The sequence below is a fragment of the Miscanthus floridulus genome, chromosome 1 (assembly GCF_019320115.1).
Source record: "Miscanthus floridulus cultivar M001 chromosome 1, ASM1932011v1, whole genome shotgun sequence".
Taxonomy (NCBI): Eukaryota; Viridiplantae; Streptophyta; class Magnoliopsida; order Poales; family Poaceae; genus Miscanthus; species Miscanthus floridulus.
The window spans coordinates 11,171,047-11,185,517 of NC_089580.1; the positions used below are offsets into that span (position 1 = coordinate 11,171,047).

The 14,471-nt window shown below is 44.7% G+C and overlaps 1 protein-coding gene across 1 annotated transcript; it reads right to left on the reverse strand.

The window, feature by feature from the left end:
• Positions 1-404: 404 nt before the first annotated feature.
• LOC136472837 (probable galacturonosyltransferase-like 1) lies at positions 405-1,657 on the reverse strand. The gene has a single exon (XM_066470548.1). It carries the CDS (start codon positions 1,629-1,631, stop codon positions 579-581), a length of 1,053 nt encoding a protein of 350 aa, XP_066326645.1. The 5' UTR covers positions 1,632-1,657; the 3' UTR covers positions 405-578.
• Positions 1,658-14,471: the final 12,814 nt, after the last annotated feature.

The window sequence follows — 14,471 nt, forward strand, 5'->3', positions numbered from 1 at the left end:
CTGGCAGGACGTGAACAGTGATTCTGTGAGAGGAAAAACAAGCCAGCCGAACACGCTTGGCCGCTTTCTTTTCTAGCGCCATTTAAAATTTTAAACTAGCTTAAAGTTGAGGAAGATAAGTATAGTCCCATATTTTTTTTTCTTTTTAACATGAGAGGCCAGTATTTTCTTTGTTTGTTATTGCTGATCCGGGATGTTTTCTATATATGAGGAATCAGTTAAAGCGGCTCAATGATTCACGGAGTAGTATGTGATAATTGCTGGTAACAATAATTGGACGATCTGACAACTTGTAGACGAAAGATGCTTCAAATTTTCTAATTGAAGGCAATAAAGCGAAACGGAGAATTAAATTTTTTTTAGAGTTCAAAACGGAGAATTAAAAATAGAAGTATTTTCAGGAAAATTGCTCTTGTAGTTATTATTATTTAAGTTAGCAACAGTATGTACAGTTCACCTGAACACTCTGATGATTGATCTACCAAATATCTAATCTAGATCAACAAAACAACGAAGATCACGTCCTTCTAAATCGATCAAAAAAAAACGAGTGCTCGATCGAACGCCGTTATGGGTCGTCACGAGCTCTCGATGCCGGCGGCCGGCCGGAGCAGGTCGTACTTGGCCCAGACGGCGTCGAGCGGGCAGGGCCTTCCGGCGCCCAGGCGGTCCCAGGGCTTCCCCTTGCCGCTCCAGTGCAGCAGGCTGACGGCGCCGGCGTGCAGGCCGCGGCAGAGGCCGCGGTAGTTGTCCCCGCCGAGGCCGTGCTGGTTCCAGCGGTGGTCCACGGACGCGATCCGCCCCGCGAACACGAGCAGGAACGGCGGCAGCGAGCCCAGCTCGTAGATGCGCACCCGCTTCTGCAGCTCCATCCACTCCTCGATCTGCGCCGTGTAGCCCGCGCGGCGCCACCGCGCGAGGTCCAGCACCATGACGCCCGTGTTGAAGTAGCAGGCGCGGCGGCCCGCGAAGGTGGAGGACAGCGCGGGGGACGCCCAGAACCCCGGCGTGAAGTAGGCGGTGAAGTTGGCGCCGCAGTACTGCGGCGCCGCCACGGCCGTCTCCGTCCCCGGGAGCGGGGTCGCGGCGAGCGCCGCGATATCGTCGGTGAGCACGACGTCGGAGTCGAGGTACACGACGCGGCGCACGCAGGGGGGGAGCGTGGAGGCCAGGTAGGACCGCGCGTAGTTGAGCGGGCGGTCCAGCGCGCCCCGGATGGAGGTGGTGATGAGCCCCGCCACGCGGGCCTCGTCGGCGAACGGGTACACCCGGAACGCCAGCGACGGGAACGACGCGCGCACCGTGGCCCTCAGCTCCTCCGCCGTCGCCTTGGAGGACCCCGCGGCGGAGGCGATGAAGTGGAAGTGGATGGACTCCGGGCACGACGCGTGGCGCAGCACGGAGAGCACGGCCGCCATGGTGCCGCGCAGGTACGACGCGTCCAGCGTCATGGCCACGTGCACCGCCGCGTGCGGCGAGCACGCCGCGTCCGCGTCCGACGGATGCAGCGGCGGCGGGCACTGCGCCGCCGCCGAGTTGGTGAAGTGCGGCGCCTCGCGGTACCGCGGCACGGCCGCCGCGGCGCCGACGGCGGCGCAGAGGAGCAGTAGGATCAGAGGAGAGCGCGTCATCTCGGTGAAGTTTGTTCGCGCCGTTGGAGTGGAGGTCGGGAGCCTGTGTGAGCCCCGTGTTTTTATATACGGGCGGGTGAGAAGTGAGAACGCGTAGGTGTCAAACTTGGGTCAAAGGCTTGCGGGGCTATGACTGACTGAGCAAAAGCGTGTGGGGAGGAGCCCATCTGAACGCGTCAAGGGGAAAACAACAAAAGCGATGGGATAACTCGTGGTTAAATATCCGTGTAATCTTTCCAAACTTACAGCTACTTTGCGTGTGGTGTGACGCCGTGACGCTGAGGTTTGGCGACTTGTAATGCCCACCGCGTGAAAGTAATTGTAGGTTAAAGCAGATCTTATATTAACGCTAATTCAATACTCTACTTGTGTATCACATGGCGTCTTCTGTTTTGGGTGAGGTAGCATGTAGGGTGGGCAAAATTCACTTCATATTGTGGAGGGAGATTATGTTTGTAGATATATGGGAGGGAAATGATTAAAAGTACTGGCACTGCGTTCTTTTGGTGATTTTACCACGTTGGCTATCAAAATCATCTTAAAGCAAAAGCTCAAAACAGATTGGGACTAATATAGTGGAGGATCCATGATGTATATCCATTAGAATTGTGTGGCCCTCGTTGGGTGACCACAGTGTACCAGATTAACTTTTTATTTATTTTGATTGATGCAGAAAACAAGCTCCTACTATAGGGTCTGTTCGGCGGATATTAAAGCCGGCTGAAGCTGATTTATTATGAGAGAAAAGCATTGTAGATTCTAGCTGATAAGCCGACTGATAAGGTGTTTTCGAAGATTGATCTTCGTTCAGGTTATCATCAAATTAAGATCCGACCACAAGATATACCAAAGATAGCTTTCTCTACTAGGTATGGGCTGTATGAATACGTAGTCATGTCATTTGATCTCACCAATGCTCCTGCATTCTTCATGTATCTCATGAATTCAGTCTTTATGCCAGAGTTAGATAAGTTTGTAGTGGTGTTCATTGATGATATTTTAATATACTCCAAGAACAAGGAAGAGCATGCCCAATATCTTCGGATAATACTGACTCGATTAAGGGAACACAAGTTGTATGCCAAATTCAGCAAGTGTGAGTTCTGGTTAAATCGAATGTAATTTTTGGGATATGTTCTAACACCTAAAGGTATCTCTGTAGACCCAAGTAAAATGCAAGATGTGTTAAATTAGAAGTCTCCAAGGTCAGTGCATTAGATTCGTCAGTTCTTTGGTCTTACTGGTTATTATCGACGCTTCATTTCTAACTTCTCCAAAATAGCCCAACCAATAATCAAATTGCTCCAGAAAGATGTCAAGTTTGTACGTAGCCCGGCTTACGAAGAAGTTTAGTCCGTGGTGTTCACTGAGCCGGTGTCTTAATCCGACTAGTTTAGTATGAAAAAAACCGTGCTTTTATTTATCCTTTTCACTGTAGCCCGTGGTTTTCGCCATTTCTCACTATAAATCTATGATGGTAGTGAAATGAACAGTATATCTAGCTAACAACGGGTTGTTTTGATCTCTCCCAATAACTAGATTTTTGTACATGCATTCCCGGGCTCGTTCGGCTGGTTGAAAAACCAGTCGGATTTCACCGTGCGCGGATGAAAAACACTATTCACTCTATCATAAATTTCTTCAGATTCCTTCAAATTCCTTCCAGCGAACACAACATTGTCTTATAACTATATTTACACCGCCTTATTACTATATTTACACTGATTTCTTCAGTATAATTTATTGGATAGAGTGATGTAATTTTAGAATAATTACAGATCTTAGATAAATATAAGCCAAACTTATAAATTATTTTTATGACTCGCAGATATTAAATAAATATATGTCAAATTCTTCACAAATTTCAAAATAAAAAAAACGTGCTTGCTCGGTGCATGTAGGGGGTGTTTGGTTCTTTAGTCGCTCCTAAAATTCATGTCACATCGAATGTTTAGATGCTAATAAGGAGCATTAAATATATATTAATTATAAAATAAATTACATAGATAGAGGCTAATTTGCGAGACGATTTTTAAGCCTAATTAATCTATCATTAGCACATGTTTACTGTAGCACTACGTTGTCAAATCATGAATTAATTAGGCTTAAAAGATTTGTCTCGCAAATTAGTCACTAGTTGTGCAATTATTTTCATAATTAATCTATATTTAATACTCCATGCATGTGTCAAATATTCAGTGTGACAGAAATTTTGGGAGACACTGCAGTGCCCGTAGTGCCGCTGCAGGATAAAGCCGATGCGGTGCTCGATCGTAACGGTACTCTGCGAGTCCACGTTGCAGCCGCCCGGAAGCTTCTTCGTTCGTCCAGGTCCAGCGTCATCATCGTCCATCAGAGCATGAATAGTACGCGCAGACTACTTTAAACACGCAGGAAAGTAAAAGAGAAATCGGACTTGTGCTGACACCAGGCACGTACGTACGTCGTTCCGGCGATTGCGCCCGTCGAGTCTGCATCCAAGGGCCCAGAATCCGGTTGTTTTGGAGGTCTAAAACTACCAGTTGACGGTTAGCATCTCCGGTAATGAAACCCAGCCTTAAAAAGGACATGAAGCCAATGAAGCCATCAAGGATTCGAACTAAAATCAACCTTCTCCGACAAGGCCGCAACCAACTACGGGGTAAACAAGACTTGTGATTGGAGCAGTATATTTTGAAGAATCCGCCTCCGGCCACCGCCGATTTTCGGAAGCAGTACTACATGATGACATGTAGGATTTTGTCACTTTTCAATTGGTATTAAAGTCAGCTGATAAACTAACAAAAACTAATTTATTATAGAAAAAATACTATAAATTTTAGCTTATAAGTTCAAACAAGCAGGCTGTTTATTGTCGTCGGTTGATTCCCTGAATCAGGTGAGGTGGGGTCTCCGTCCTCTGGACTTGTGGGCCCTCTCAAGAACCTGACGCGTGGCAGCATGTCGCCAGAAGCCAGGTGGGGCCATAGTTCCAGGCTTCCAGCTGGATCGGCCGCTGCCTCGATGTCGGTGCTCCGCGCACGCTTGAGATGCGATCGCTGGCGTGGAGCACCGAGCACAGGCTGCAGCACCCTACACTGCACTGCGCGGCAGCATCTTCTGCCCGCGAGACTTTTTTGAGCTCCTCGCATCGCACGACACGAATCGAGTGGTGTGGTGTGGTGATCTCAAAATCAGCCTCGGATCGGGCGGGGCTTGCCGCTCGGCGCTCGCGACATTTTCCGATGCCACCTCTGAAATTTTCCGCGAAGAATGAGCCGCGAGTCGGCGCGCACACTGGCTGTTTCTTCCTTTTGCGACCTGTTTCCAGCAATCTAGTAAGCGATAAAATAGTCACAAATAAATGATAACCTTGATTTAAAACAGACCCTTTTTTCTGAAAAAGGGAGCCTTGTTTTACTCTGAATTAGTCATGTTTGTACAGTCTGAGGAGTAATTTGCTCGACACATAATATTGAATTTTGAAGCGACGCTTTTAAACTTGGATTAGAAATTGTTTTTGTTTTTGTTTTGAGTTTGGGTGTTAGAAACAAGGCGGTTGATTTATAGCGAAAATTAGTTTCATAGCCATATACTTACTACATATTGCAATAACAGAGTATACCATGACGAAATTTATCAATTAATTGTGTTTTGGAGACCATAATAATGTATCATGTATGAAAAACCACTTATTGATTAGAGAGAGTACCATATTTCCAGTCTATGTGACGCACACAAAATGTTACTCCCACTCCATGTATATGCATAGTTGACATGTCACTCTTCAACTATTCCTTGTGTATTTAGCCTGAGCCTAATGAAATGTTGTGTATTTAGCCTGAGCCTAATGAAATGTTGTGTATTTAGCCTGAGCGATACTGCCGCTGTCCCAAAAAATAGAGTGTTTTTGGTTTTGTTATTTGAATTCGAATATTCTAAGTTTCCCTAATTTTATAGAGGACGTAGGATCTCTGGTTGGCTTAGATGGAGGATGAATATGTCTGTCAAAACAAACACTTAAATTTTTATCAATTTCACTCTGCGTCACTGCCGCTCTGACGGGCGGAACTGCCGGACAGCGGGACTGCCGGCCAGAACAGCGGCACTGCCGCACCTGCAGACAACTTCAAGTCACAGTTTAAAATCAGTGAACAAAAACTTAGATCAGAGAAATTTCTCAGCTTACTACAGATATGATAGTCACAGATCGAGAGCTATAAGTAGTAGGAACACCACGCACAAGTAGATCGACTAGAAATCCTAGAAATCACCATAAAAACAATATTACATGCAAGTAATGTAAATCAAACACAAGATACACAATGATTTATCTCGTGGTTCGGCTCGCCACCCAGGCTTGCCTATGTCCATGTTGTTGAGGTTAGCCACTAAGGCTTCGAGCTTTTCAACCCTTCCTCGTTCTCAAGTCAAGAGACTTAACTCTTGAGATGAGGGGTGAGTTTACTAGCTTCAAGAGATGGTTGCAAACCTCCCGAGGCTACCACACAAGTTGACAAGCTCCACGGGCGACGCTCTAGCTAAAGATGGCAATGGGTAAATCCCCATCGGGTATGACCACCCCAGACCCGTACCCGCCATAAAAATTTGAGACCGCCAGAATCCCCATACCCACTATGTGTGGGGAATTTTCCCTAGACCCATACCCGGCTAGGTAAATCATTCCCGGCGGGTCACCCATACCCGCCAATAGTTTATTTACGCACATAAAAATCAACAATTCAACAGCAACCACCAGTAATAGAGCACATAAAATTAGACAAATAATAGCATATAATAATCTCTACTGCAACTTCAGCTTGGACCTCCGGATCTTGCAACTTCAGAGTGTTCACGGCGTCGACGAGCACGGGATCCAGCGGCTTTAGGCGGTCACCGTCCTCCAGGACCTCGATGATGTCCCTTGACGCTGGAGTGAAGGAGCAGGTTAGTGCGGGGAAGAAGGAGGCAACGAGCGCGGAGCGCCTCTGCACGGCTGCGCCTACAAAGCATATGAACTATGAAGGGGAAGGGGAACTGGGGGGAATCACCGTCCGTTCACTCGATTGACGCTTCCTTACTCCATCGCCAGCATGGTGTTGGGTCGGATGTGGCGACTTCCTGGCGCTTGGATTTGGAGCGATGCGATGCGAGACGAGGGGCCGAGGGGGCGCTGTTGTTTTTTGCGGCGGCGTTGTTTTTTGCGAGCGGTGTTTTTTTTGGCGGCCGGCGGGGGATCAGCCGGGTGAGATAGGGTTGGGATGGGTGGGGAATGGGGGATAAGATTATATACCTAGGGTTTTACCTTATGGGCTAGTGGGCTTTTTTACTTTTGGACCGGGTATTTTTCACCCATAGGTTAACGGGTATGGGGACTGTTGGAATATACTCATACCCGTGTACCCGATGGGTGAAGGGTTTGGTCTATTTATGTACCCATGGGTAGTGTGTTTAGTCCATATTCAGACCCTAATGGAGTAAATACCCATCGGGTATCGGGTCGTGGGTCCCCATTGCCATCTTTAGCTCTAGCCGGCTAGGAGCAAAGCTCTAAGAGTAACAAACACAACCGCTAGCTAAAATGTGAACCAGTGCTATTTTGAGTTGAGAAATCAATAAGCTACTCTCTAATCGAGTTTTGGACCCTTTTCTCTCAAGGATTGATGAAGAAATCAATGAATTTGCTTGGGTGCTTAATGTCACTAATGGAGGGAGAGAGAGCTCATTTTATGTTTTGGACGAGCTGAAATGAGCAGAAGGAAAAAGATAACCGTTAGGGAGAAAGAGGATTGGTATAAATACCCCCGCATCCCCAACGGTCACTTAAGTCACGGCAGTGCCGCGGCTTAAGTGTGGTAGTGGCGCACAGCGGCAGTGCCTCTCTTCAAGTACGGTAGTGCCGCACCAGTCAAGACAACAAGGGTAAGAGTAAAGTTTAGGCTATCTTGGCTATGAATCTGAGGATGCATGTATATGTTTGAGCACTTGATAGTATATGTTAGCTTAAACATTGTGTCCCCCTTTATAGTACGGCTTTTCCTATACTCAAATCCAAAATATAAAAGAATTTAAACCTTCTTTGAGTTTGAAGCCATCAATATTTGTAATTGTGGGCTCCTTCGTTTCGTGTAGCATCCTCAAATATAAATTCCCTGCTTGTCATCACGATAAATCTTATTAGTTCTTTAATTACGTGGTCATTATCATCAAAACCCACAATTAGGACATGATTGCACTTTCAATCTCCCCTTTTTAGTGATTGATGACAACCCAATTAGAGCTTACAAAAGATATAAAATAAATACTGAAATTTTTTGAGCTATGGGTGTAGAGCCTCTCCCTAAATGTGTGAATAGAGAATTGAATTCTCAAATTGGCATAAGAAGCCAAGATTCACATTTTAGTGAAAGTGATGGGGCTCCCCCTATATCCATGCTCCTATGGGGTGCTGCATACTGTGTCAGGCATGTAAAACGTGATGCGAATGATAGTTTATGCACAACATGTTTTGCTGTTACAGCTGGGTGCGGCACTATCACACCAGAGTGTGGTAGTGCCGCACTTGCTGTAACAGCACAGATCAAAACAGACACCATACAACATTTGGTACATATAAAGATATACATTCTAGCATAATTGTATCACAAGCGACAACATAAATTAATATATGTCCATATCCTACACATATATAAAGTACTTAAGTAGCATTATTGCATAAATAGAGTTTCTAATGGACTCTCAAACTCTCACCTAACGAAGACTACTCTAAACAGATATGGACATGACTCTAGCTGCAACAACCTCCTCTCTATGGCGTCAAAAAAGTTGTTGACCCCTATAATTTTCTTCCCTTTGGCATAAAGCACCAAAAAAAGAAGAAAAGAAGAAAGACCAACACTCACTCCTTATCCTCTTGGATGATGTCCCAATCGACATCATCCCCACCAGTAGCTCCACTAGCACCTGCAGCATCCTCCTCTCCACCATCATCATCATCGGAGGAGGAGGAAGAAGAAGAAGAAGACACCACCACCCTCCCTTAGCGATGAGTGGTTGAAGTGTGGTGCTCACGTCTGGTGCTCCTCCTCATGGACTATAAGGTGGACCTCAAACTCATGTGAGGATCAAGCTCTGACTGCTGCTCCTCCTCCTCCTCCTCCTCTGAATCTATCTCAGAAAGGCTAGGGAGGTCATCAAAACTTGGCAGTGACTGAACTAGAGAAAGAGGTGACAACCCTGCATGCTCTCTAGCCTCCTGGTTGGCTTCACGGTTCTCCAACTGGTCCTGATATGCGGTCCTCGCTATATAGGTGCATGTGGTGAAAATAGCCTTGATCCACTTCCCAAACTTCTTCATCTTCTTTTCCTTGCGAGACCTAGAGCGGGATGACTCAGGCACGTCCACAACTGTTGGAGAGCGTCTCACTACCCTACTTGCACCTGCTCCTTGAGTCTTCTCAATCATGTAGACGGTGTGAAGACCATCTTTCTTAAATCTGTAGCTAGTGACCCTCTCAATCATAAACATGAGATAGGGGGCATAGGGTATCCCCTTTCTCCCATCCTTCATGGCGTTCCTCAGCTCATGCCACATGAAGCGAGGGACATTAAACCTGTCACCTCCAAAAGCAAATCTAGCAATCATATTCCTCACATATCCATTAAGATCAGAAGCTGCTCCATCCTTTGGATTGATATTGTGTCTGATCAAATTGTTCAGAATGTAATAATAGCTCTTCAGGCCACTAACCTTCCCATCTGCACTTCTCCTGTCAATCCACATATAGGCAATATCACGGATCTCAGCTCTAGCCTCATCATGAATGTAAGTGAAATCCCGCTCCTCCTCTCCAAAACCAAGGATCCGACTGAAAGTCATAAAATCAACTCTATAATGCCGTCCCTCAGTCATCTAGTGAATCTCATTAGTGTAGATGCTATAGAAGAAAGTGGCATGGAACTGGGCTAGCACTTCTTCATTCCAATTATATCTAAAGCTCATAATATCAGTGAGGCCAAACAACTCAAAGCCTTGATCACCTTATTGAACTCAGGCTCATTATTTCCCTTCATCTCCTCCCAATCAACATACTGCATCTTGACAACCTTGGATTTATTGGAGTTGAAGTTCACAGATGCATAGAAGTTGAAATGAAACTCATTCCAAAACTTATAGTCAATCCCCAAATCCTTTGGCTGCTCATAAGGATTGTTTTCCCGTGTTTCTTCCACCATCTTTAACTTTCCTGCATAATTGAGCACATGATGAGAATGTGTGTCAGCAGGATGCCTTATAGCTACATCCTCATAATACTCTCTGATGTAGCTCATGTTAAACTCCTCAAGATGAGGTGGAGTATCTGGGCAAGCACATGGAGGAATGGTGCGGATAGCCCTCTCTAGGTTCTCCACATCCTAGATCATATGATCTCTCCTCCCCTGTCTCTGGCAACATCTCTGCCTGCTACGCTGTTGTTGTCCCTTGTGGTCCTACCATGACCACGATGAGGCATCTGCTTATCTCGAGGCTTGGTCATCTTCCTCTTCCCCCTCCGGTCATCACCTCTAGAGGCCATCTATGCAAACAAATATAGGTCCAAATGAGAAATTGTACATAAGGATTATAGAAGAATACTTATAAAACACTATGGATAGATGAGATAATTCAAATATCAGGTTAGGAAAGCACCCTGAACCAATCTACTCAGAGGGTACGGCACTGCCGCACCCTAGGAGCGGCACTACCGCACCTAGTGCTTCACCTCTCCCACGATTTATTTCTTCCCAACTATTGAGACTATTTCTTAACCATTCTCCTAAACCACTAGACAATCTCAGAATGAGTAGACCTGAACAAATATATGGAGTTGTCTACAATGTAGGTAAAGTAGCTACATGTTCAAGATAGAAATACATCTTGTGCACAAATCCAACCAAAACAGAGAGTCATCGATGGACAACATCTGTATTTACATATTCATTCTGTTGAGTACGACACTACCGCACCCAACATGTGGCACTACAGCGGGACATATGAGGCTCAACTAATGAATCTTTGTTTTGATTTAATTTATTCATCAAACTAGTTTCTACCCTAATCATGCACTCACTAGAAACCATCATTCAACAAAGATAGAGCTCCATGGCATAGATCAAGACTAGGTTAGGGTTTCACCTTGATTTATGTGGATTGAGGAGGAAAGGATGAGAATGGCTTCGTCCATGAACCTCGATTGCTACTAGTGACGACAAGGAAGAGCACCAGTAGGCCGTGGTAGTTCTGGAGGCGGCGGTGCGGTGCTGGACAGAGCAGCGACGGCGGCGGCTGTGTGCGTGTGGGCGGGAAAGAAGAGGCGGCTGCGGCTGCAGTGAATAAGGGAGAGGGGAAGTTACCCTGGGGGACAGGTGAAGTAGAGAGGTAAGACAGACCCCCACAGTAACTGTTGTTTTTGGGCTGAATTCCAATTGGAATTCAAAGTGCAGCACTGTCGCTCGCCACACGCGGCACTGCCATAGGGCGGGCACGGCACAGTCGCACTCCCCAGTATAGTAAATTTAGCTACTAACTAAATACCTCTATATATATATAGGATATGGACACATATCTCAAGCACACTATGATCAGCAACAAATAATCAATACAAACAATGATCATAATGCACTTGTTTCTTATTATAAACATTTTTAAGCACAATATTTAAACTTTTGCAATTTATTTCTCCTATCCACACCAGTTCATCAATCAAGGTGTGCTATAGTTCAAACCATGTTATGAGAATCAAGTATATTTAGCTCACTACGCAAAGCATAAAACCTTGACTCATCAAGAGGCTTAGTGAAGATATCGGCTAGTTGCTTTTTGGTGCTCACATGGCGAATTTTGATATCTCCTTTGGTTTCCTGGTCTCTGAAGAAATGATGTCGGATGTCTATGTGCTAAGCTCTTGAGTGGCTTATAGGATTGTTGGCTAACTTTATGGCACTTTTGTTGTCACACAAGAGTGGGATTTTAGTGAAGTGACATCCGAAATCTTGAAGGGTTTGCCTTATCCAAAGTAGTTGAGAACAACATGCACCGGTTGCAATATACTCGACCTCGATAGTGGAATGGGCTACACAATTTTGCTTTTTAGAACTCCAAGACACTAGGGACCGTCCAAGAAATTGACATGGGACCGTCCAAGAAATTGACATGTCCTTGAAGTGCTTTTTTGATCTACTTTGCAACCGGCATAATCGGAATCCGAATACCCAAGTAGATCAAACCTAGAGCCATTAGAATAACACAAGCCAAGGTTAGGAGTGTGTACTAAATATCTCAAGATTCTCTTAATGGCCACTAAGTGACACTCTTTCGGGTTAGCTTAAAATCTAGCACACATACACACACTAAGCATAATATCGGGCCTAGATGCGCATAAATAATGTAGAGAGCCGATCATGGAGAGATATACCTTAGTATCCATGGCTTTTCCTTCATCATTGAGATCTAGATGTCCATTGATTGGCATGGGAGTTTTGATAGGCTTGGCATTCACCATGTCAAACTTCTTGAGCATATCATGGGTGTACTTCGTTTGGCTAATAAAAGTTCCATCCTTCACTTGCTTGATTTGAAATCTAAGGAAGAACTTCAATTCAACCATCATGGATATCTCAAATCTCTTAGTCATGATCCTACTAAATTCCTCACAAAAAGAATAATTAGTACTATAAAATATTATGTCATCGACATATATTTAACACATAAATATATCTTTGCCAACTTGGTGACTAAAAAGGGTAGGATCGGCTTTGCCTATTTTAAAGCCTTATTTAAGCAAGAATTCCTTAAGGTATTCATACCATGCTCTTGGTGCTTGCTTAAGCCCATAGAGTGTCTTTTGGAGTTTGTAGACATGATTGGGAAACTTATGATCTTCAAAGCCCGGTGGTTGCTCAACATAGACAAGTTCTTGGATAGGGCCATTGAGAAATACACTCTTCACATACATTTGATATAGCTTGAAGTCGTGATGAGTGGCATAGGCTAGAAGCATTTGAATTGCTTCAAGTCTTGCCATCAGTGCATATGTTTCTTCAAAGTCTAAGCCCTCTACTTTAGTGAAACCTTGAGCAACCAACCTTACCTTGTTCCTTGTCACCACTCCATTCTCATCTTGCTTTTTATGGAAGACCCACTTGGTGCCAATGACATTGGTATTGGGTTGTTCCACCAAAGTCCACACTTGGTTTCTTTTGAAGTTATTGAGCTCTTCTTGCATGGCCATCACCCAATCCAGGTCTCCAAGTGCTTGTTCTACCTTAAGAGGCTCCAAAAAGGAAACAAACGAGTAATATTGATAAAAGTTTGCTAAATGTGAATGAGTTGTTACCCCCTTTTGAAGACTCCTAAGGATGTTATCAACAAGATGATCCTATTGTATTGTTTGCCTTAGCCTTGGATGCTCAATGGCCTCTTGTTCATCTTCTGGATCTTCATCATCATCTTGCTCAAATATGGGTTGTAGGTTTTGTCCACGAGCTAAAGTCAAATTAGTTGCTGCTGACTATGTAGGTGCGGCACTACCACCCTTAGGTGTGGCACTGTCGCATGCAGGAGTTGTAGCAGGTGTTTGCTATAGTGTAGCATCAGGTACGTCAGTGGAACTAGGTGCAGCAGCAACTTGAGGAATCACCACTTCAGTGACTTTATCTTCTTGTGGTCTAATATCACCAATTGTCAATTGCTTGATTGCTTCACATGATGGATCCTCCTTTCCTATAATACTTGAATCAACTTGCTCCACTTGAGAGCCATTAGATTCATCAAATATCACATCTACCACAATCTCAACTCTCCCGGAGGTATTGTTGAAGACACGATATGCATGTTCATTTGATCCATAACCAAGAAGAAAACCTTCATCAACTTTAGGTGCAAACTTAGAGGTTTTGGGTTTCTTGTTAAGTATGAAACACTTGTACCCAAACACTCTAAAGTAAGACACCACAGGCTTGTTAACTGTTAGAAGCTCATATGAAGTTTTCTTCAACTTCTTCTGTAGGTAGAGGCAATTGATGGCATGGCAAGCGGTGTTGACGGCGTCACACCAAAAGATGTCTAGCATCTTGTACTCATCTAGCATTGTCCTTACCATGTCAATGAGTGTATGGTTCTTTCTCTCTACTACACCATTTTGTTGAGGGATCTATGGAGTTAAAAACTCATGCTTGATGCCCTCTTCATCAAGAAACTCCTTAACTAGTGTATTCTTGAATTTGGTCTCATTATCACTTCTCACTTTCTTGATGGGAAGACTGAACTCCTTTTGAGCTCTTCTAACAAATATCTTCACCTTCTTTTGAACTTGTCACTTGTCATGCAAGAAAAATACCCAAGTGAAATGGGAATAGTCATCAACAATAACAAGACCATATTTGTTATCCCTGATACTTAGGTAGGCGACCGATCCAAAGAGATCCATATGTATTAGCTCCAATGATTGCTTGGTGGTCATGATGCTTTTTGGTGGGTGAGGTACGCCAACTTGCTTTTTGGCTTGACAAGCGCTACAAATCCTATCTTTCTCAAAGTGAACATTTGTTTGTCTAAGGATGTGTTCATCTTTTAGAAGTTTGGCCATGTGGGGGGCATGACCCTGGATACCCATGGCAGACCACATGGGCTACGCCCCCAAGGGTGGCCCAGCCCACATGATGAAGCTTTGTGGGGCACGACACTGCTTGACGCCTCTCGCAAGATACCGAGAAGATATCCTGAAGATACTACGAGATATGTTAGGATACGTAAGATCCTATAATTCTTATAATTTGTTATTACTTTCCTATTATCTCCTAGATCTAAGCAACTTGTAACTC

What these genes read in the sequence shown, in the direction of transcription:
- LOC136472837 (XM_066470548.1), bottom strand. Translation starts at nt 1,631, where the DNA reads ATGACGCGCTCTCCTCTGATCCTACTGCTCCTCTGCGCCGCCGTCGGC.